Here is a 25,716-nt window from a genome sequence, read left to right on the forward strand (position 1 = left end):
CTTGTAACCTCTGCTCTCGAAAGGTAATGTAATGCACTAACTTAGGGAAAACTTGAACATTTTAATAATAAGTATTGATTGTTGAGAATAGCGATTAATAGTGAGAATAAGACATAATGAGACGTACTCTTCAGTAGAGAAGTATTTTAAATATATTCTTTTTGATGGTAAATCGAAGTGAAAGAGAATTGGGGCTGCAAAAAAAGTACAAAAGTATGAAAGTATGAAAAAAGAAAAAACAGAATGGTGTCGTACATTTCAAGATTATGTCTACATGGATTACGTATTATTTACGTTATTCTTACATGAATTCATTTGCCTTTCTTCATGTAGACAATACAAGCAATGTAGATTATTATAAATTAGATAACACAACACAGAATAATATAACTAAATTATAAGAGTATTAATATACTTGAGATTTTAATGTTAATAAAACATTAATATACATAAATTAAAAAATGTATTTTAAAAAAATTAAAAAACAACAGAACATAATCCCATTTTTGATAAAATCAATATCTTTGATAATTCATAGATTGTTTACATAAATAGCATGTAAAACGTAGTTCATATAATTTACATTTACATTTATAATTTACATTGTACATTAAAAAAATTTTTTTTAAATTTTAATTACCTCCAAAAAATTATGTCTTTGAAAGATCTTTAAAACATATTTACTAATTCCTAGCAACTATAATTTTTTGAAACATTTATAAAATATTTATTTTCAAGAATCAAAAAATTATTTACTAACATCAACGCAGATGTTAGTAAACGCAGATAAAATATTTAGTAAGATAAATCAAATATTTGTTTATGTAAATCTTGATTACAAAAAAATATTTTGTTAAAAGAAGAAAATATTTGGTTTAAGTAAGAAAATATTTACTACTATCAACGCAGATATTTACTACAATTAACCAAATAATTATTTAGATGCGTCGAATGGGCTTTGGCTTTTTTAAAAGTACTTTTATTTATTCAACTGCATTAGCTTTTTTATTGCAAATACAGTATTTCTTTTGTTCAAGAAAATATTTAAAAATATTTTTATTTATTCAAGAACATTAGGTTTCTTATTACAAATAAATAATTTTCTTCGTCCAACAAAATATTTGTTTTTACGTGATATTACTCATAAAAAACTCGAGTTTCTTGCAAAGAAATGATTTATTTCAATTTAGTGATACTATACAGTATACATGTCATTAGTCATCACTTAGAACAAAATCGAAATATATGAAGTAATTTACTTACACCAATAAAATATTCATTTACAAGCCATTCTTTATTGCTATGAAAGAAATATTTACTTGAATCAAAGAAATCTCTGTTTCAAGAAAATGCATTTATTTGTTTTGAAAGAATTTTTTTTTAGTGTAGACGTGTAATATAAATTATTTATATGTTAGGCTCAACTCTAAAAAAAAAAATTTTTTGTTCTAAATTTGTAAAATTCTAATTAGACAATACAACAAAAATTAATATAACAGAAATGTCTTTGAATTTTCCCTAATTTCAAGTAATTAATTATTGTTTGATCAATGTAAAAGTAAATACATGATATTTTTAATTTAAGGGAGGATTATTAATGATACTTACATGATAGTTGGTGAAGCAAAGAGCTCCTAGAGCGATCAACGAAGCAACGGCGGCGACAAAGAGTGTTCCTGTGTAGAGAGACGCTGTCAGTTTTCCCTCATATTTGTCGCGAAGTTCCTGAAGTTCTTTAACGCCAGCATCGTCGCCAGTAGTATCGCCAAGACTCTCTGAAAAAAATATCGTTTACATATCGCATAAACAAAAAAACAATATCAAACAATATCAAATTAAAACTAATATGTTCTATTTAACAATCATTATTTTAACTATTATAAGTTTTTTTATTTTAATATTTTTTATAATCCAAAAAACAACATAATATATAATTGTTTTTGATAATAATAGTATTAAAATTTTTTGTTACATATGCAAATTGATCCCTTTTATGTCACTTTTGTAAGTAAAGTCGCCGATTTCAGCGCTTTAATATTGTTGCACAGTTCTTGTCTTCTAATAATAGATGGCGTGAATCATGGCAAAAAACATTTTAGCACGAATTTTTCAGTACGTTCGATCATTTCAGCACGTGCATGCACGTCATCTCACGATACGCACATGATAACTCTCCCAAAAATGACCGCGCGACGCTTCGTCATTCTCGCGAATCTAACCTTGGCTAACCTGTCAATTTGCGAGAACCTAAGACATTCAAGGGACCACACATCGACGCATGGATAACAAAAAATACGGTATGCAACACGCGCATAATGGCCTCTTATGCCTTCGGCTTGCCTTTGGCTCGTACGTCCATTTCCTGCATTCATACACAAAAGACCAATTCTTTACGCTCTCGTTATATAATATACTACTTTAAATAAAAGAACAAAAAATTAATTTTTCTTTAAAACGTGATGATATAAAAAAATATAATTGCATTCTTAATATATGCAATTCTTATACATAATTAAGTATATATTCAAATATATACTTTTAGTTAATTCTCCATACAATTTAATAAATATTATACCATCGGGAGCATTATAAGTGTGTATATGCGTAAAAATTATTAAAAAAAAATTTTTTTCTTAGACTGTGTATGTACATTTAAAATTATTGTACTCGTGAGATAATATTGTATTATAAAGGACTTTTGCTATAATTTTTAATAAAATTCAACAAAATTATTTAATAAAATTATTTTTTATAATAGTAAATAATAATAAATTAGAGAAATCGTATAAAATTTTTCAAAATATTATATTTTTTAATAATTTTACCATAATTTTAAGAACAATTTCTAAGAGAAAATTTTTTTCATGTATATTATGCTTCAATAATAACAAAATGAAATATTTGCACAAACTTCTCATTTCGCTTTTCATTTAATGAATATCTTTATATACACTTTATATAAACGTAAGAAATGTAAACATGAGAGTGAGAGAGAGAGAGAGAGAGAGAGAGAGAGAGAGAGAGAGAGAGAGATATTAATTAATATCACAACATTGGTGGCTTAGAGACACACTGTTTGTTCTTGCAACATGTATATAATATGCAGTAATAAATTCTAATACTATATTGCATAATCCAACGAGGAATTACTAATTTAATAATTCTGACTTCAGTTTGAAGGAAAAGGTTTCTATCGTAATGTAGAACTATAACTAATTACTCTATGACCTTACATTGTGGGACACTCCAGTCATAAGAATAGTTTAATTAATAATCTAAACATAAACAATACTTACGTTATATAGTTATGACAGTGAGTATTATTCGTTTTATTATTTCGTTAACATCTTTGATGTTATTATTAAGGATGTACATATGTGTCGTAATTTAAAGTATCACCAATAATATAGGACTTTCATAGATTATTTTATTATTAGAAGAAATATTTGACCTCGCATTTACATTTTGTACAATAATTTTATTAACAGTCAATATTTTAAATTAGACTTAACATTTCCAAATCATCAATATATTATTCAATCATCAATTCTTGACTCAAAATTAAAAGATATCTCTACTTAGGATGTTAAGATTATAAAAATATAACGGCACTACTTAATTAATAGATCAAAAAGTAACAGAAATAGTAATGTAATCGCTTCATTGAAATAAATTAAAAAATTGATTTTGTTTAAAAAAAGCATAGTGTTTTATTATCAAATTTTATATTTAGTATAAAATATTGTAAAATACAGGATAACTCTGAGATTTCCGCCGCATAAGAATTTACGCCATAAAAGTTAAAAAAAGATGATTTGCTCGCCACTTTATTATATGATACCTTTGTGTTATATTACTATTGTAATTTAAATTCTTTACTGTTAATATTCATGAAATCATCGTAAGTTGAATCGATTTATTATTGTAGTAGCTTAATTATGTATTACAATAATCTACTAAAAAAGTAAAATAATTACGGTAAGCAGTGTAAAATATTTAACAATTATTTTACTATACATAAATGTAAAGAGACAGTAAAAGATAAAATACAGCAAAATATAAGTTTAGCTGTTGTATTCTTTTTTTAACATAATATTTTCTATATTCCATCTATTTAAAACATAATACAATATTTTTAGCGCAAAGAATTTTTGTCATGGTACAGAGGTTTTGTACTTGAAAGGTAATACTTCCGTCTGCGTAAAGCACAAAGTGCGCTACATTTATCTGTATGTTTCATATTATATTTTTATTACTTAGTTTATATTTTTACACGCAGAGAATTTTCTCTTAAAATTTACCCTCAAAATCTGGTAATTGTAAGATAATGTATGACCTTGAGAAATCTTACTATACTTTTAAGTAAAATTTACTAAAAGTATAGTAAAGCTTACTATACCTTTAGTAAAATTTACTAAAAGATAGTAAAATTTACTAAAAAATATAGTAAAAATTCCTCGAAGTCACACATTATCCCACAATTACTAGATTTTGAGGGTAAATTTTAAGAGAAAATTCTCTCGCGTACTGTTTTTATTCCCTAATAAACTTGATAAACACTTTTAATAAGTTACTAAGTCACTTTACGTCTTATTTATATAAGAATTATTTGTAAATTATCTAGCGTTGTATGTTCCATACATGAGTAGCCATATATCTCACTTCTATATTATTGCATTTAGAAGTAATAAAAAAAATTTAGGGATACATTTTGTTTTATTTAAAGAACAACTAATTTAAATTGCAATAAAACGTCACATATATTATTTTTAATAATAAAGTGTTTATATATTTGAAGTATTTATATAAGCTTAAAGTATTTATATAAAAAACTTCAAATTCTTGTCATTATTTTTTATTACACTTTCTCGTTAAAGCATGTTTCTATTTTTTATTAAAATAATATTTAATCTAGGTAAGAAATTGTTGCTAGATTTATAATATTGTCTTCAAATACAATATAAAATAATCTGTAATTGTTTTTATAATTTTTAAATGTTATAATTTGAAATTTTGAAACTGTGTAATATGTATAATATTTACATTTTTAATAAATGTAAAATTTTTTCCCAAGATATGATTAATCATTCGCAAAAAGGAATTCAAACTTAAGTATTTATAGTAAAACAAATTTAACAAATGAATTCTTTAATTACTTTTGTATTGTTATTATAAATGTGACTTTACAAATATTAAATTAACTTTCAAAATTCGTCTATTAAACTAATTTCAAGACTAACTTCACAGTTGAGTTCCTCAGCTACTTTGATTTATATCTGATCCCCTTGAAATTACTTGTAAACTAAACTCGTGTAAGTTCAAAGTTACAGCCGCTATAGCCAAGATGCAATTTCATTAATTTTATTTGTTGCGCTTTGTACATGTATAGATGTTTTATATAGGGCAAAGTTACTGAATGCGTACCGGTTACCTAAATCTAATCTTTTAATACCTTTTCAATATTTTACAGTTTTATTTAATGTGTGGACATTTACTAACAAAAAAATAAAGTATAACGTGAGAAATAAATAACATAAACAAAAATTAAAAGGTTACATCTTGTTTAGTACATGCTATACAGTATTTTAGACAATCAGATACAACTGATGTAAATTTTTTATTAATTTATACAGCTGAAAATAATGTAATCATGCAGTTTTAGCATTTTTTATTAAAAAAATTTATTGTATAAAAATATTGTATGAAAAATATTTATAAACACATCCAAACTTCAAAATTTAAATTAACTTAAAATTGATTTTAGCAAGCCTGTGAATAAATTAACTCATAAAAAATTCTTCCGAACATAAATTAAAAAAGATAGATTTTAAAGTCGATTTTCCAAATTTCAAAATTATTGAAAAATTCGATTCACGACATAAAACTTAAAAAATTTGATATCTTTTTGAAGAAAAATAATCTCACAAACCTGTCCAATCACGAGTAAAGTACTTAAATGTATTGACCCAAAAACAGACATTACTGCCCAGTTCGTGACAGTATATATAATTAAATTACAGAGTATTATTCGTAAATGCTATCTTTTAATCTTCTTTGGTGTTTTCTAAGTAAATCGAATTTTTTAACTTTTACGATTCCAATATATTATATCAAAAGCTATCTAAAAATCTATTTGGTAGTTGTAGTTTATATTTTTTAACGTTTCCAGCATTAAACATATGCTTCAAAATAAAAAATAAAATAATAATAAAATTTTGTAAGAGCAATACTTTCAAATAATGTGATCACAATACTTTCACCTTGTTTAATGACTACATGCCACGGCCAATATATAGTATAATTTTAAGTTTGATAACTTATAAAATAACAAAAATAGTGCATATATTAAAATATTTTGAAAGCTCAACGATATTGAACTTACACATGATAGAAGTTTAATTTAAGAAATTAAAAAGATAATTATATTTTCTGCATGTATATTAAAAAATATTTGTTAAACATTTTTAGCTTGATCAGACAAATGTGAGCAAGAAAACAGCTAAAAGTATGTTTCTTCACAGATATTTGAGATAATTTTTACTCAGAGGGAATTTTCTCTTACAATAAAAATGTACATTTATTTATGTTTTTCATACGTAATTGTATTTTAGTACAACCTAGGCGCGCCAAGCTTTGTATTGATTAGTCAAAAAGTCTTTTCGTGTTTTGAGTAGTAGTTCTACTTGTTGGATCTTTTCTTTGATTCTAAGACTAATGCTTTTTTCAAAGATAGAATTTTCAAGTTTGTAGATTAATTAGAGGAGGTCATTAAATAACTATTTGATTATAATTATTTGATAATTATTTAATTATAATAAAAATAACGCTTTCTATTAAAAAATAATTTTTTCTTTTTTGCATAAAATATGACAGAACTTTTTAACTAATCTGATAGGTCACATTTTTGGTTTAAAAATTGCTTTATAAGATCAATTTAAAATTTATATAGTAAAATCAAATAGTAGTATAACTATTATGTATCGAACAATGCTGTATAACTATTAACTTTTTAAAATTTAGTGCTTATTATTACATATAATACAACAAATACAACAAGATACAAGTATAATAATTATATTAAATTGAACTAATAACCATAAATTAGCACTAGTTAGCTTTTAATATAAAATCTTTCGTACAGAGTGCGTGTTTGTATTTTACATAATATATTTTTTTTCTAAAAAAAGAAATAATTTTTAAATAATTATTTTTGTACAATATAATAATAGTGATAGAATCTCGTTTAATATTGTGAGACAATAATGCATTAAATGAATATTGCATTTGTGCAATTTTGCATGACAAAAGGAGTGCGTGTCGAGCTGTAAGGGCAAATTGAATTGCTTTTATTATGCCTCTCCTAAAACATTTCTCTCTGCTTCGCCTTCTACCATTTTCATGAGAAACCTAACACTTTTATTGTGAATAAATATATTTTATTTTAAAATAGAAGAAAAGAACAATTTTGATTATATTCATAATTATTCCTAAATTAGTAACTCTCAAGACTTCAGTACCTCGTGATAAAGTTCAATCGATAATTCGTGTTGATAGAAACTCGATATGCGAATGATATGCGTGAGAAGAAAGAATATTTTAAAAATGTCAAATATATATTGGGCGTGCTTGTCTACAAAATTAAATGAGATTACAAAGCGTAAATAATACAGGAAACTATTGGAAAACCTTTGCAAATTAATGTCAACATTTTATAATATGTAAAATTAAGCAATGTTTAAAAATTTCTAGGTATTACGTTACTGTTAATTATGTTACATATTTTGAAAAGGCATCAAGTGCAAGCATTAAATAAATAAATAGTATAATTAAATAAAAATAATTAAAAAATGTTTTTCTATACAAAAATAAATTTAAAAATATATAATAGTAAAAAAAAGTATGTAATAATATTTATAATATTAGAAAAATATTACTAATGTCATACTATTTTATGCATAATTAAGGTGTAAAAAATAGTTTAATATTATTGAAATTTTGACACATTGAGACGGGGAGAGATGGGGAGAGACCGGGAAAGACGGGGGAGAGACCGAGAGAGACCGGGAGAGACCAGAAGAAATGGGGTGAGACAGGGGGAGACGGAGAGAGACGGGGAGAGACGAGGAGAGACCGGGAGAGACGCAGAGAAACGGGGAGAGACCGGGAGAGACGGGGAGAGACCGGGAGAGACGGGGAGAGACGGGAGAGACCGAGAGAGACGGGAGAGACCGGGAGAGGCGAAGAATGTTTCTATTGTGTTTAAATTAAGGTAATAAGAAAAATAAAGATGGCTGTTATTTTATTGAAAAAAAGGAACTTATTTAAAACAGTCTTTTGAATTGATTTTTAAATCCATGGCAGCTTTTAGAAAAAAAAGTTAGAAGTACGTGAATAAATGAATATTAGATTTATTAAAGATAGATAAATGCTTATTCAAAAATAAAATAAAAAGAGCAACAGTAAAGCAAGACTCTTGAAAGTTAAACAACGAAAGCAAAGAAAATTTGAAAAAAACGTAGCATAAGAATAGAGAGCCACAGTAACGCGTGGCAGGGCATAGCTAGTACTATATAAAAAGTAAAATAGTAAAAGTTCTTTTATAAAATAGTGTAATAGATTTTATAATACTGTTTCATATTTTGCAATAATTAGGCAGATAATCAGAAATAAACATTTAAGAAGTTGAACTTTAAAACTAATATAAGAGGCAGTAATGATAAAATTCAAACGTAATCCCGTAGTAAAAAAATTTATTATGAAATAAAATAATTAGTACTAATTTGTATAATTAGTATAAGTGAATTAATTAATACTTCCTAAGTAATAAAAATGTTTTTCTTAAGATAATTACTCTCAATGTAACAGAATCATATTTTATTGGAGATAACAGAGAGAGAGAGAAAGAGAGAGAGAGAGAGAAAGAAGAATTCACAATCTATATTTTTTATTATATTATTTATATAAATTTATGTGTGCATACAACAACTTTAATTTTAAATACATATTGTAATTATTTATCTTTGCAAGTAAATTAATTAAAAGAAAGTAAAATAAAAATTTAAAGTTTCTTTATTATGCAAATTGCATATGCTTTATTTACTTGCAATATATATGCCTGTATATGCCTGTAATATATTTGTGATATATTAAAATAAATAAAATTAATAAAAGTATTAAATTATCGTATTATTATATGTTACAAAAAACATTAAATGATTACTTTTATTATAATATTCCGTTATTAAAAATGGTTAGAAATATTACATCTGTTGGTTAAAATCTCCAAAAATGTTTATGCTTAAAACCGATAAATATACACTTGAACGTCAGAGAAAGCGAAAGCAAGAATTCTAAGTACAAAAATGCAAACAACACGAACAGATCTGTTGTTACGGTGACGCTGGAGATATTCTCAGCGATTTTTTCAACGCACTCACTAGTAAGAAACCATCTGTTTTGCGAGCACCGTATCCAAAATTGCAATCGTATTGCAACTGTTGACGACTAAGACGTTTCTTAAAATAGAAATTTTTACATTTGAATTTTGTAAGGAACTTTGTAATATTTTTGTCCAATATATGGATACATAGAGAAAAAGTAGACACTTTTAAAATTTAATTTAAACTCAAACTGAGAAAGCTCTTAAATCTATTAAAAACCCGATTGATTCAGCCGTTCCTACAAGTCGATAATCTTAGATACTCGAAATCGGATGGCTCGTGTATAAATACACATCGGTCTCTTCGCACGTACCGGTCGCTGACGCACGTACTTGGCGCGAGACTACTATGTCTTTTAAGATTATATTGCAAGTTTATATTTCACATAAAAGTATGTATATATAATTTATTGATATTTTTTAAATTTATAACTATATTATATATATATATGTGTGTGTGTGTGTGTATATATATATATATATATATATGGTATTTTATTTTAAATGACACGTGAAGAAAACATATATTATGCTTTTCAATAAAAAACGTAATTGTACTTTACAAATGTCATTTTTTGTAAACAACTATGTCTTTACACCAATTAATTAATTTCGTTATTTTGTATATAAAAGTATCAAAAGATAACTGTCAAAAAATTAATAGTTTATAACATATTTTATATTTTATGTTGAAATATGTCAGAATCAGGTATAAAATATTTCGTGAGCTATTGATTTTTCAATATTTGTAATATTTTCAGTATATGCAGAATAATAAAAAAAAAACATTAAAACAAATCGTGTTTTAATTAACTCTTTTGTGTCTAGGACATATATGTTTTGGTCCTTGAAAATTTATTCACAAAAATAAAGATAGCGACTTTCTTCTGGGCTTATTTAAAAAATAAAGACTAGGACTTTTCACAAACAGCTTTACGAGTTCCGCCCCTTGATTTATATACTCGTAAAATGGAGTAAAAGAAAAGTACATATATCTCCCATAAAAACTAAAAGCGAATTCTTTCTGAACTCGTTTTGAAGTGCTCATTTGGAATTATATAATTTTTTTACATAATAAAATTCCATTAATTATTCTGCTTATAAAAATATTAAGGCATTAAAATAGAATCGTTAAAAAATCAAATAGTTTATGAGATATTTTACACTTTATTCTGGCACATTTCATACATACAGTTTAAAATAGCTCATAAATTATCTCAGTTTTTCAAAAATTGTATCTTAATACTTTTTTGTAAATTGCTATAATACTTTTGTAAATTTCCATATAATCTTAAAAAAATTGAGTTTAAAAAAAATTAAGTTTATCATTATTTGTTCCCCTTAATCATACAACTATTGCCTGAAATTTTTTTTTCTAAAATGCTTCCTTTTTGAGATATTTTCCTAGGTCTCCATTTATACTTTTTTTCAACTTATATTTTTCTAATAATATAAACATTACTCTAAATAAAAATTTATCTATACAATTTACAATTTTTAAAATACTTTTAAGAATTTTTTAAATTTGTTTCTATTTTACAGATTGCAAAATGTTAGAATATAAGTGATTTATACCATTATAATGTAAAAAAATCTTATAAACTATTATTTTAAACTATCAATGTTTTAATAACAAGAGTTGTACTATCTAATTTACCGATTAAATATAATAATTTGATATAATGTTGTAATTATAATTTTAAATTGTTTTGTATTACAATAATGTTTATTTTGTAATCTTTGCATATGGCTTAATCAATTATTTGGCTATTTATTACAGTTATAGCAAATGTTTGTTAAATAAAAAGGCGCAGCCGTGCTTCGCGTGATCGAGATACGTGGCTCTGCAAGTGCATTAACTTAATTGATCGAAATTGTCGTCGCGTCGGCGTCTAAACGAATCAACCTAATCCGCTAATGAAACAAGTCGCGTTCAGACACGCGATCGCAGCTAATAGTTCGATGAAGTCAAGGGCAATAGCGTTGGTATCGATGATTCTAATTAGACATTCCTTTGTGTTGACACGCAATCGCAATTTATAGTTTAATGAAATTAAGAGCTAAGGTGTCAATGAGATTCTAATTAGCTGTTACCCTTTTGTGTTGTATAGAGATAAAATGAGAAATTAGGCACGTTTTTAAAATAAATACGTTTTTAAAATAAATTTAAAAAGCAGTCGAAAGGATCGCTCTTTCACTGTGTGTATCTCTACTGCATTATCTCTGTAATTCGCAATACGTGTAAATCATGATAATAATATTGTGTGTGACAAGTAATGTAATATTATATGCCCGATATTGCGAGGTAATAATCGATTAATTGTGAGATAACGGCGATACATAATAAACATCGTCCGAAGAGAACAAGTAAAATAAATTATGTTACGCATATAATATTAACATAGTGTTTTCTCTATTTATTTTTCCTTATGAGAAATACTGGGCTCACAAAAAAACTATTAGAGTTAGTAAATATATAATATTAGAATTTTCCAATAGTATTATTCAAGAGTTTTCTGTTATCACTTATTTCTAATGTTCAAATTTTTGTAAGATAGTTAAAAGTTTATATTGTACAGTATCAATGGGTTACCTAATTATATGTGTATGCGTGCACAGTTAAAAAAATTATGTTAAAAACACATATCGCATGTTCCAAACAGTCGACAGAAATATTAAGCGTATGTTAAATAACAACATAAGTATTATGTTATATTTGAACGTAAAAATAAATGTAAATTTTATAATTTAACATAAATTTTATAATTTGATATAATTTTTACATAACACATACAACATGGTTACTTTAATCCTGTTATAATGTTAATGTAACATATATCATAAGATTACGTCGAGAAATAATAATCACTTTTATATTATGTAATAAGCTCAACATCTTTTTTCTGTGTCAATTTTAACAGATAATTCTGTTACTAACAGAATAGAACATATTTATTGTATAAAATTATAAATATATGCATATTATGTTACTTTCACACTTTTTTCAGTTTTATTCTAATAATTTTACACTTTATTTAAATAACACAACAGCAATATGTTAAGGTAACAAGCAAATTATTAAATTTTAGTTTTAACAAGGATCAATTTTAACATAAATACAAAATGTTTTTTACTATGTTATTAATACATATGTATTAGTTTTCTTTCTATGTTTACTATGTATACAATAAGCGATCACTAAATTATAAAAATGTTACAGTATAAAAAATACTATTATTTTCCATCTTATCTACAGTTATATATTCCTTATAAAATAAATTATGCATTCGAAACGCTTTAATTTAAATATATTTTTCTTTCTCCTCACTGACATGGATTGCATCACAATTTGTAAAATATGATGTCGTAGCAAAGCATGGTTTAAAGAATTTTTCTTGAATGGAATAATTTATTGCTCGTCATTGCATTCGTATAGCTTTAGAATCTTCTGCTCGCAGTTTATTTGTTGTATTATAAAACATATTTGCATAAAAATTATAAAAATATTTCTTCCTCTAAGGTTCCGTTAAATCTATTTTTAAATATCTGAAGATTTTTTATTATAAATACAATTTTTCTGCGAAAATATATGTAAACCTGTAAATTTTTCTGTACTATGAGTATTAATTCTTCCAATTTTCGCAATTCTTACTAATATTATTCCATAATAATTTTTTAGTGCATTTATTAAATTACGAGACCAAAATCTCACGCAAAAATTATAATCTGCAATTATGTAAGTATATATATATTTAGAAAAATAGATATAAAAGTATCTATTTTTTATTATATAATATATTGTTAACCGCTTGCACAATTAATTTCGAAATATATTTCGGCAAAATTATAATAATGTAGCAAAAGTAAAACGCGGTTATTAGTGCGTGCATCTAAGCAATAATCTAAGATTTTTATAATCTAAAATTATTAAATCTAGATTATTAGAGACAAACTGCGTTTGTCGCATATCCCTTTTTCTATTTCAAATTTTTTTTTTAAATTGTAAGTTTACAATATTACAACACTCAAAAAAATAATTTTGCAACTTTAACAAAAATTATATATGTGCGTAAAAATTAGATGAGGTAGATAAATGATTAGCAAATACTGTAATATATGTATATGTATTGCATTTAATCCTTCTAACTGGCAAAAGCAGAATTTATAAATTCTATACGTAACAGCCAAAATTCTAACAAATACAAAAGTTAGCGATACATTTTGGTTGTGATATCAAGAAATCTGTCTACATCAGTAAAAATTTTTGGAGTAAAATATATAAAATAATCTAATATTGTCAATGAAATACGTACTATTGTTCAACCTAGTCAATTATAAAAAAAATAAAAAAATCAAGTAATTTTTAGATCCAGAAGTAATTTTTGAACAATTTATTTTTATCAAATTTTATATAAGAGAGAAAACTATACATATATAAATTATAGATTTTACTATTTCTTTAATTAGCTAAGCAAATTATGGCCAGTCAAATCAAAACAAATTATCAATCTTGTTTTGATTTCACATCCACTGGCGAAACAAATGTTACCTTTTTTGGTCTAAGCAAATTATGTTTTTATCAATATTAATAAAATGCAATATTTAATTTCTCAGAAATAAGGAGACATTTTAGGAAGAAAGTTGTAAATACTTATTGATGTATAAAATCTATTGATATTGGCAACTTTTCTTTAATATAGATAAAAATTTAACAAGTCGTTTCGTTTTGAGTGTATTAACAATACTTTAAGAAGTCAGGTACAACTGATATTAATATTATTGTTTGTTGTAGCTGATAATAATGTAATCATGTAATTTTATGAATCTTTACGTTTTCATAAAAATAGTTTATTGCAGAATAATGTATGTACAAATATGTGTATAATATAATAATGTACAAGTATAAAAAGTCACTATCTTGCAGTGTTTTGCGACGAATTGTGGTACCTAATAATAATAATTTTTGTATGAATTTGTACAATTTCTAGCTCACTGAAATGAGCGCTGCATATTCGTTGGTCTTGAAACACAGCTCCTAAATAAAGCTAGAATAGGTACGTAATGTGACAAACTTGGTGACAAATTAAATTGACAAACAATTTAATGATACTAATGCTAATTTAATAATGCTAATACTGAGCATCTTGAAACACTGTAAGTAGGAAGATCTACGTTTAAATCCTGACTGAGAAGATTTATTTTGCAATAAATTTTTAAAATGTTTTAAGATGCTTATAAGCATTATAGTATTATTAAATTGCCATTCAATTTAATTTGTAATATTATGTATTCCAGATTATTAAATTACTCGTCAATTTACTTTGTGATATTACGTATTCAAGCTTTATTTAGGGACTGTGTTTCAAGACTGACAAGTATGCAACGTACAATTCTCAGTGTGCGCTAGAGATTGTAAAAATTTACACAAAAATTATGAGATATCAAAAATCTGCTGCAGACTATTGTAAGACCAATATTAGCATTCTCAGCTTTATCTTTAATATTTTCATTAGTCTTTTACTTATTATTGTTTAGAATATTTTGCATTCGTTGCGTGTGTGTGTGTGTGTTTGTGTGTGTGTTTATGTATGTGTCTATGCATTTTATATAGATATTCCGAACGACCCAGGTGTCTTTGCAAAGACATATTCCTCAGTTAATTCTGAGACGATCTTTTCTTCACAAAAATTTTATCTAAAGCTTAGTTTTTGAATTATAAAATAAAATAGTTACCAAATCACAGGAGGCATACAGAAGATAGGCAGGGCCGGCGCGAGTCACCATGCAACACAGGTGATTACAAATTCAGGGTCTTCATATTGCTTGACGGATGAATAATTTTACTGGGAATACATGTAAAGTGTTTATTCTCAATAAAAGTTACATGTAACAAACGATAAGTCATAAGTTTTTGTTTTCTTGTCACACAATACGCATCATAATTTACTCACGCACTTGACCACGTATCAATGCTTTTGGAGATTTACATACGCTTACACACGAACAAATTTATCTGTTCATTGCTATTAATTACTACCGATTAATTATTTAGCGACCGAAAATTATTTGAAGAAAATGGGTTTACACAACGCACGTAACCCGACGCGGAGACTCACACAACGTTAACATAACAGTCAAGGTTATGTTTTTTGAAGAGCATTGTAAATCTGTCGATAATTACAGTCGATAAATCATGGTACCGATCTGATACCATGATAATACAGAGTCTTAATTAATCGGCAGTAGAACGTTTCTAAGCATTGCACCAATTTTATTTTATCTAAGCGAGACTTAAATATATGTATTAGTTTTTATTTATTTAAAAAGATCGATAAATCTCGCTTAAATCCAAAATAATATTGATAGTCTAAGTGAATAAGTAGATATTAATGTTAAAATATCAATTACGTCTTTTCAGGGCAACCAAATAATATTTTATCTATAAGGAACAGCTAGTCTTTTCGAGTTTGCAATAATAAATTATGTAAAAAAAATCGACAGCTTTGATAGACAGACGGAATTGCAAATACGCATATATGCTTCGAAGCGTTCTACTGCCGATTAATTAATACTCTGCATTATCATGGTATCAGATATTGATACCATGATTTATCGACTGCAATTATCGACAGATTTACATGCTCTTAAAAAAACATAACCTTGCCTCATTCTGCAGTTAACATTGAGTATTTGAGTCTCCGCGTCAAGTGACGTGTATTGTGTAAACGCGTTTTCTTCTCCGAATAATTTTTGGTCGCTAAATAATTAACCGATAGTAATTAATATTAGCAACGAACAGATAGATTTGTTCGTGTGTGAGCGTGTGTAAATCTGCATCTGCAAAAGCATTGATACGTGGTCAAGTGCGTGAGTAAATTCGATGCGTATTGCGTGACAAGAAAAAAAAACTTATGACTTATTGTTTGTTACAGGTAAAGTGTTACACGTAAAGTGTTTATTCCCGGTAAAATTATTCATCCGTCAAGCAGTATGAAAACATCAAATCTGTAATCACCCGTGTTAGATGTTGAATCGTGCCGTCCCTGCCTACCTTCTGTATACCTCCTGTGATTCGGTAACTATTTTATTTTATAATTCAAAAACTAAGCTTTGGACAAAATTTTTGTGAAGAAAAAATTGTCTCAGAATTCACTGAGAAATATATCTTTGCATTTTGCTATTATTTTACAAAATTATTACAAATTGTACAAATTTTGTCGATTTAAAATGTCGAGGACAATCACTACCTTTCATTTCAACCTTGCGACCAATTTCTGATTGTCGCATTAGCAACTGACGTGTATATACCACGTTATCGTCTGTTTAATTTTTAATACTCCAGTCAGAAGTCAAAATAAATTTTATAAGTTTAATAATAGATTTTGAAAAAAGTTAAAAGAAAAAAATAGAAGGGGGAAAGAGAAAAAGCAAAACAATAAAATTATTTTTCTTAACTATTACGGTTTTTAAATTATTGGAAAGTTTTCTTCTTAATTTTTATTTAGTTATAATTATAACACATACATACAAAAATATATTTTAATCAAAATGATTGAAACACACCTACTCTCGGGTTAATAAAATAAACCTTAATTAATATTTCTTTATATTTTCAATAATTTTAATTTATAAAACTCATGCTTTTAAAAATGATACGATTTAGAAAAATCAAATACGATTTAAGGGACCGGTTGTAACATGTTACAAAAAAACTTATAATAAATTAAATAGTAAAAAGTTAAACATTGTAGTAATATATAGATACTTGAAATATTAATATATGTATAATTTCTCATGTTTACTTGTATACAAATTAATATAAGAAATATAATGAAAAATAACTTAAGTGATACACATTTGACAACTCTTTTCACTTCTAATTTAGATTTATTTAATATTTAACAAATATATTACTTTTTAGAAATTTTATTTTAAAAATTGCTGCATTAGGGCGTATTAACTTTCGCAATTTACGTTATTTTAACAAATAATGCGTCAATTCATATATACTATTGTCTAACATTTACACAATGTGTCTATCGTGAAAGTTATACAATTTTGAAATGTTATTCGTATCAACAGTTAGGAAGAAGAGTACCAAATTTTGTGCCAAATCTTGCCTCTGAATTAGCGCTGTTTAATTTTATTTTTATAACTATTGATAGATATTAATATTGTTCTACAGAAAAATATGTAATACTATTCTACTGCCAAGAAAATGATTATTCAACTATTTTTCTTTTAATAAGTAACAGTTATTTTCCATAAAAAATATTTTTTTATAATAGTCTTAAAGTATACTTATTAAAAATTTTAGAAAAACTCATTATCATATATTATATTACATATTATTAAATTATTCAAGGTTTAGAATATATTTTAAGTAAATTTGTTACTTATGACATACTTAAGATTTGCGGATATATAAAGTATTCAGAATAAGTGATACTTACTTTATTTAACTACATATTTTTCTGTGTGTACACAGAAGTTTATTTTAAATAAATCTTACTTGTTTTGAGTAAGTAATGGAGTTTATTTTAAGGCTATTCACTAAGGAGATATTCTTTGCAGAAAACCGTTATTTGAAAAAAGGAAATTAAAAAATAAGAAACTACTTTTCTTAGCATAAAAATAAATTTTTCTATGTAAAAGAAACTTAGATTAGAGCAACTGGTGCATTGTCCGCAAATTCGTAGATTGCGAAACGTTGCTTCAACTAGTTGTCTTGTTGTCACTTCGTCTTCGGGCTGATTACGGGTCTTGAAGTTTCGCGATTGCGCCGATTCAGCAATTATCGAACTTCGCACGCCACGCTAGTTTCGCGTTTTCGCGCTTCCCGCATCGTGGCAAGTGAATTTAACGATAAGAGTAGTGCCGAGATGTGCAATATGCTTGCGACGCACAAATTACCGACTGTAAATTGCGGAAGAATGTGAACGCGTTTTTGTATCGAACTCGATAATGACTCTGACATTTATCGCTGTATATTATTTTATTTTTTATTTTCTTTTTTAATTAAAAAAAAAACTTATACACACACTCTCTTCATTTTTATGATTTCTATAAGATATTCTTTTGTTTATTAATTAATAATTTTTTTTGTTATTGATTAAATTAATAATCGACACGATTAAACATTTAATTATATATAATGCGTTTATTAATTTGCAATTAAATTTCTTTACTTTTCACGTGTTCCTAAGAGAAAGAAATAAGACTTCCGTTTTTCACTTTCTGTTTTTTAAATGAAATAGTCAAGTTTCCACCGTATGATGCAATTAAAAATTGCTAACGGTGCCTAGCAACTGTATTTGGATTTTATATATGCAAATGAAGAATAAACGCTACGCGCTGGATGGCTACAGTTTGTTTTCTTCTTTCTGTATTTTTAATGCAAAGTGCGATGATGCAAGGATTTTTTCTTTCTACATTGTTTTCTTCTCATTAATTTCCAGATCCCTTAATGCGTCAGACACATTTTATTATGTTAGTGTATATACGTGATTTGTTCAGTCAAATTGCCCGTAACAACGTAAATTCAGATATAATTCAGTTTTTTTTCATATAAATTTATTCTTTTATCATAAACAATGTATATTTTATTTATACGTCATAAAAATTTTAACAAAAAATTGTACTTACAACTTAAATTTGTTACATATTATAACATTCTGTGCTTTATGCTTAAAAAATTATATGCTGAGATTATTTTAGGATTTTAAAACTTGAAATTGTTAAAAAAACTGGTTTTTATGAATTTCAATCTTGATAATGAAAGATTTAAATTTTAAAAAAGTATTTTTGTGAATCTCAATTTTCACGAAAGAAGATTCTTAACTTATTTAAAATTCAAAATATTTAAAAAATATATAATTTTGGCAGCAGGATAACTTCAGTATTACGTGCAAGGATTTATACGTCGCATAAATAAATAAAAAGTAATCAGAATGAATAGGAAGAGTAAAGGTTAACAATTGTTCGTAACCATTCTATTATGTCTTTATGTTATACTTATGAGAGTATTATAAACTGTATTAATTGTAATTTCAGTTCTTTAATATTAACAAAATCACACACGAACGCATACATCGTGAGTTGAATCAATTTCTCATTATAGTAAGTAGCTCAATATAGTAAAAATAGTTTGTTTTTGACTGTTAAGATGTGTTTTCATTTTTGACAATATTTAAATTTTTAATTTTAATTAGCTTATTTTATAATGAATAAATTTTTGTACTTTAACGAAACACATTGTTTTGAACTATGGAGTTGTTGGTACAAATTTATTTAATGGTTTTTAAAAGAGTTATGTAATCACATCCCTTCTTTTTTTTACTCGATAAAAACTTCGGGTCAAAATGTTGTAATATTTTATTAAAGTAATAAAAAAATTTGTTTTTAAATTAATAAAAACATTTGAAAAAAGTTGTATTAATTACAAAAGTCTTAATCATTTATTTATTATTATATATATATCGCTAGTAATAAAAAAATTCAAAATCTCTTGAAAATTTTATAATTTTTAAAATTTTAAAATTAATTTTTTCTTGTTAAAAAAATAATAAAATAAAAATTGCATACAGAGCTAAATAAAATAAGAAAAGTATAAATAGTAATAGTAAATTATGAAGAAATTATTAAAAATTAAAAATTATTTTTATGTAAAAACTTACATGGTTTTAATGTCAAAATCTTTATTTATACAATAAATTTTATTTAAATAGTGTTTAAATATTATTAATATAATAATTAAATTAATATAATATTAATTAAAATACATATGTATTATGTTTAAACATTATATATGTATACTTATATAAAACATGTTAATTTTAATTGATTTTTTGTACGCTTAATAAAAATTTATATGTATTGTATATTTTATTTGTCTAAAAAATTTAGGTACATGACATTTCATAAAGAAAATAACAGATCCACAGCGAGCGATGAGTTATTTACCGTTTTATTTCGCTTTCTTTTATTTGTAACAATGGCGTATGATGACATGAACAAATACACCTTTGTTGGATGACATGACAACACACCCTCGCTGTCTCGCACATGCGTCGTTATTATTTGCCTACCTATATATATAAATAAACGGAAGAACATATATTTTTTACATGTGTCTTTTTTAATAAATACGAATTCTTGTTAAGCCGATGATATATTTTTCAATCAATATTGACGAAAGTCGTATTTGCGAATGTTCTTTCCGAGAATAATAATCAGAGATTAAGAAACAGAGAGGGAATTAGCAAGGCAAAAAAAAATTACTAAAAAATATTTTTACACAATTAGAAAATAAAAGTATTAATTTAAAAAAAAACAATTTTATATTAATATGTATTTCCATAATAAATTGTGTAACTTTCATATATATTATTTATGTAATTTTGCATACCTTTTTTACAGTGCACTGTTTAGCAATGCTTATTAGATTTAATATCATTAAACTGATTATCAATTAATTTGCAAAATTACTATTTTAGTTTCAGTTTAGGAAACTGTTTCGAAACCAAAAGTAATCAACGTGCAGTTTACATAATTAGAAAATGTATTACACAGAAATATTATTAGGCATCAAAATCCAATTTTGACCGTATAAAGCTTTTCCATTTATTTGTTGATAAATCATTTTTTGTTTAATCATGAAAACAACGAGAATACTTAGAACCGTATTCAGAATGTGCTTATAAAGATGCAATGTCACGCTTTTTTATTATTCTATCTTTATTGTATCCAGAACAGAACAAGGATAAAATAACAAAAAAGCGCGCTAACAAAAGATCTTTATACGGATTTTAATGATTAAATATTGAAGCACAATTAGCATTCACTTTTTTCTTCTCTCTGAATTGGCGTTGAAATTAATATAGAGTAATCAAATACAAGATTTTTTGTTTTAGCTTAATATTACAATAAAGTATCCACTTTGTAAAAAGGAGATGTTACCGATTGTATTGTTGCCGCTTTTTCGCGATGCTGATTTAATTATCTCGCTGCACTTACTTCGTGTTGCGAGTATTGCAATTGAATTTTGACAGCTGTTAAATTTATATAGATGGTTATCTATACAATTATTATTGTGATTTATTTTTAAAAAATAAAAAAAATAGCGCGCGCAAAACGCGCGTCTGTGATGTCTAGTATACGGAAAAAATAATATATTTTTATAAATAAAAAATTTTAAACTATAACTGCAGTAAATAAAAGTAATTATATTGGAACATATATTACACTAGTCAACACTATTTTGTAACACGAGTATAAATATTAGTCATTTCCGATATATTTGTGTTTGCTAAACACGAATTTGTTGTCCAAATTTGACTATCACGTAATAATTTTGAGAATATCTACATCAAAGTAACATCAAAGAAATAAATGATGATTTTAAAGATTTTTTATTGTAACTCGGCAGCAATTCTTTTTAAATTTCGATAATAACACGCAAAAGTATATATTTTAGTTTTAACCTTTTCATGCCTGGTAACATATGTGTCCCCGTTTTTTGTTTTTTTCATAAGAATAAAAAAGTGATACTTTTTTTCTAAACTCATTTTTGTGAAGAATTTTTGTGAAGACTTCACAAAAAAATTAACGCCCTCGTGAGTTTCACTTTTGCATATTTCAAATAATAAAATGGAATAAAAGTGAAAAATACATATATTTTCCATAAAAATTAAGATAGCAGGTTCTTTTTCCGAGCTTATTTTGAAACTCAACTATGTTGAAAAAAATTGGTTCTTAATTCCAATGTGACAAAATGCTAAATATTATTATATTTACGTGTAAATTTATATTACAGATTTTTAAGTTAAACAATAGAAATAATTGTCTTACAGTATTTTAAATGGATCTTGACGACTTTTTTTTACCGACATGATTGCATGTTGGATTGACGAATGTATTTGGACGATAATTAGATAAAGCATTTTTCGGGACGTAGTTTACACAAATAAGAATATCGACCTCTACTATTAAAGTGCTTCATTTTAATAATATCTAATTTACTTAAAAAAACTTTTATTATACTGAGGATGATCCAAACTGAAACGTTTGGTTGCGCTGTTTTGAAATTCGATTTAGACGACTATCACTTACAATGTATTAACTGTTATTTATTCTATAATATATTTATTATTATATGTATATGTATGTTATCTGTATTGACAAGATCTTGTGTCAGCTCGAAATTAAACATTATTCCTATTGTTTAATTTAATTTGATGAATCTATTTATCGTTTATTTTCAGATTTTCAAAAGATTATTAATCGGTGACCCTAAAATCTTTAATAAGATTTAAATCACATGTTTTTTTAACCCTTAAAAAAAGTCAGACTCAAAAGAGTTAAAATGCATTTTAGTTCTTTTTGATATAATTTTTCATTTTCGAGGTATAACAATTTAAAAATAGCTTATTTCTCATCTTTTTATGTACGCAGTAATACGGAGAAAAGACATTTTAATCCATTTTAATGCCGCATTATACGAAAAATAAGTGCTTTTGTGTACTTACATAATATAATCGGATCGCACTAGCAGTAAATCGAAAACCAATATGAAAATCAACGGAATTCAATGTGTCAGGAAGATTACAATAATCTTTTCAAATTGTTATATTTTGATTGCCAATCGAATTCTACTACGCAATATTGTTATTCCGTTTCTCAAGCGTGAAACGAGGTCGCACGGGCTCTCTGAATCCATGCACGGCGAATTCTCAGCGGTGGAAAACAACGGCAGCGTTATTCAATACATGCCGCCGCTATTTCCGAATTCCGTATGTACGGGACGGAATGCGTAATTGCGCGAAATCGGGTGCGACGCGTCGACCGCGGCGATGCAACAATTGCGCGTCGGTCGCTGCCGAGCACCGATTGTGCAATGCATACCGATGATGCGTCGATTGATGCGCGCGGAGGCGGAGGACGAGGATGCTCCTGTTGCATCGAACGACCGCGTGGTGCGCTTCGATTCACAAGGCGCTTACATTATCTGACGCGATGTTTCCGGGCCGACGCCAAGTTCTTCCGCCGATTCTGCAAAAGCCAGCAATAATTGCGACGCGCGCTGCCAGCCGCGAGCTAATTATCGCGCCGCACGCTCGATAATACGGTTGCAGCGTGCAGACAGTTACTCTGCCGGCCCGATTTTATATTTAATTATATACGCGTGTGAAGTGTGTCATTGGGTTAGTGGCGGTCGGCGGCGGGCGTCCGCGCGCGTCGCGACGCGTTATTATTCCCGCGCGTGTCGGCCGGAATCCTCGCCCGGAATTACCGCTGTATTTACATGATTGGCGTAATCTCCTCTTGACAACGTGTTAATCTCTCGCTCCCCCTCCCCTCGCGTATTACGCGTGTCTGTAAATCAATCTGTATTGGATTATGTACGTCACTTTCGCGCGATAACACCAGTCAGACGTGATTGACTCGATTTTAAATTGAATAAATTAACGCCGGCTGTCTCTCCCTCTGTCGATTCTCTTTTCCTGGTAGGTCTCGCGCTGAAAAATTAATAAACGTCGATTGTGTCGAATTTTCATGTCGCACTGTGTTTGAAATTCATTGCGCTTGCAAATATTCATGTAACAAGACTGAAGGACGCAGTTGTGACGCGTAACAAGAGATAATTTTATATTTTTTTACTAGACCGTTTTTTTGTACTTCGAATATATGTGTAAATGTATTTCTTTTTGGTATTGAGTGCCCAATATTTCGCTATCAAAATAGAATTATATGTATATGTAAGAAGGAAGGAAAGAGAGAAAGAGTAGAGGTAGAAAATAGAAAGTAGAAAGGAAGGTACATAATATAGTAAGGGAGTATAATTATAGGTTGAAAGAAAGAAGATTGTAAGCAGAGAAAAGATAGAAAGATAGTGTTAAAGATCAAAAACCTTTTTAAAGATCAAAAACACAACACAAAACAAACACACACACACACACACACACAAACAAAGTAGAATATCTCATCCTTAATGCAATCGAAGAAAATGTACACATGAATTGAATATGTGTAGGTCACAATTAAGGTATAGTGGAAACACATTAAGAAATCAATTTTTGTTTGCTTTTATACGTCGTTCTATCTCTCTGTGGTACGGATTAAAATATGTATTAGCAGGTATTAGCTGCTCTCAAAAACGGCGAAACCTTTTGACGCGAAACATCGCGTGATATCCTTATTATTAATCTGACAATATCGTTAAGGTGCAATAGCAATCACTTGAGTGATATTTGATATTAGAATACATATATACCCCTCGTTATCTGTAAATGTGTGTTGTATCTACATAAGTGATCTTTGTGTCATAAAAAAACTACATAAATTAGCTAATACAATTTGGTAGACGGTATACGGAAGAGAATATTCTGTTAGAATTTACTCTTAAAGTCATGATCATTATGAGACAATATAAAAATTGAAGGATTTTATTCTAACTTTTTAAAATAAAACTTTTACTAACTCTTATTATGAAACTTTTTCAGTAAAATTTATTACATTTTATTAAAATTATATATAATAAATTTTATAGTAAAGAGTGTATTCTAAATTCTAAAAGAAAATGTTTTTTATGTACAATAAAATTGTAACAAATTATTAATTAATATTTATTAGTTAATTTTTTTAGATAATAATTGAATTTTTACGTATTATATTTAAATTTAAATTTTAATTGTTATTATTTCCAAACAGATAAAATTAAAGAAAATAATTGTCTAAAGAATAAAGCTAGAAACTGATAAAATTGAAAATTAATAAATAATCTTTTGTATTTTTTTCAATATAAAAATACAAATCTATTAGTTATAAAATCTGTTCAAAAGTATCTGAATTAATGTAACTGTCTATAGAATACAAGACTTATCGAACAGGAAGTTTAACATTTTTTAGAATAAGTCAGTCTTTTTATAGCAACATACTCCACTGTTCACCATTGCTGAATATTGTTTAAAATCATCTTTTAGAATGTTTATAAGTGTCTCAAATTTTGTTTAATAATTTTACATATTATTAAAATTGTACTCTATTCAAAATTTTTGTGGGCTTTGGAAACAAAACAAAACAAAGTCGCATGAGATTTTAATCCAGCGATATGGAAATTGTTATACTTATAATATGTCGTTTTCATAGTAAAAAAATATTGGAACGAGCAAGCGTGCGTTATATACATTGCGATATTTACATTTATTCTGAAGATCAACAACATTTGATACTCCATATGAGTATGTCTCAGAAATGTTGCAAATATATTTTGCAATTTT

At 26.6% G+C, this 25,716-nt stretch overlaps 1 protein-coding gene across 3 annotated transcripts in view; it reads right to left on the reverse strand.

Moving 5' to 3' along the window:
- Window positions 1–25,716, reverse strand: part of LOC105835065 (adenylate cyclase type 2) — an 82,307-nt gene that overhangs the window by 37,869 nt on the left and 18,722 nt on the right. For 2 of the 3 annotated variants that reach the window (XM_012678025.3, XM_012678024.3), the window contains exon 2: window positions 1,609–1,775. In XM_012678025.3, coding sequence (XP_012533479.1) covers window positions 1,609–1,775 — 167 coding nt within the window. Of the gene's footprint in view, window positions 1–1,608; window positions 1,776–22,965; window positions 24,919–25,716 lie in introns of those variants that run through there. The other variant, XM_036283781.1, reaches the window with a different exon arrangement.

Source organism: Monomorium pharaonis, chromosome 3 (assembly GCF_013373865.1).
Source record: "Monomorium pharaonis isolate MP-MQ-018 chromosome 3, ASM1337386v2, whole genome shotgun sequence".
NCBI lineage: Eukaryota > Metazoa > Arthropoda > Insecta > Hymenoptera > Formicidae > Monomorium > Monomorium pharaonis.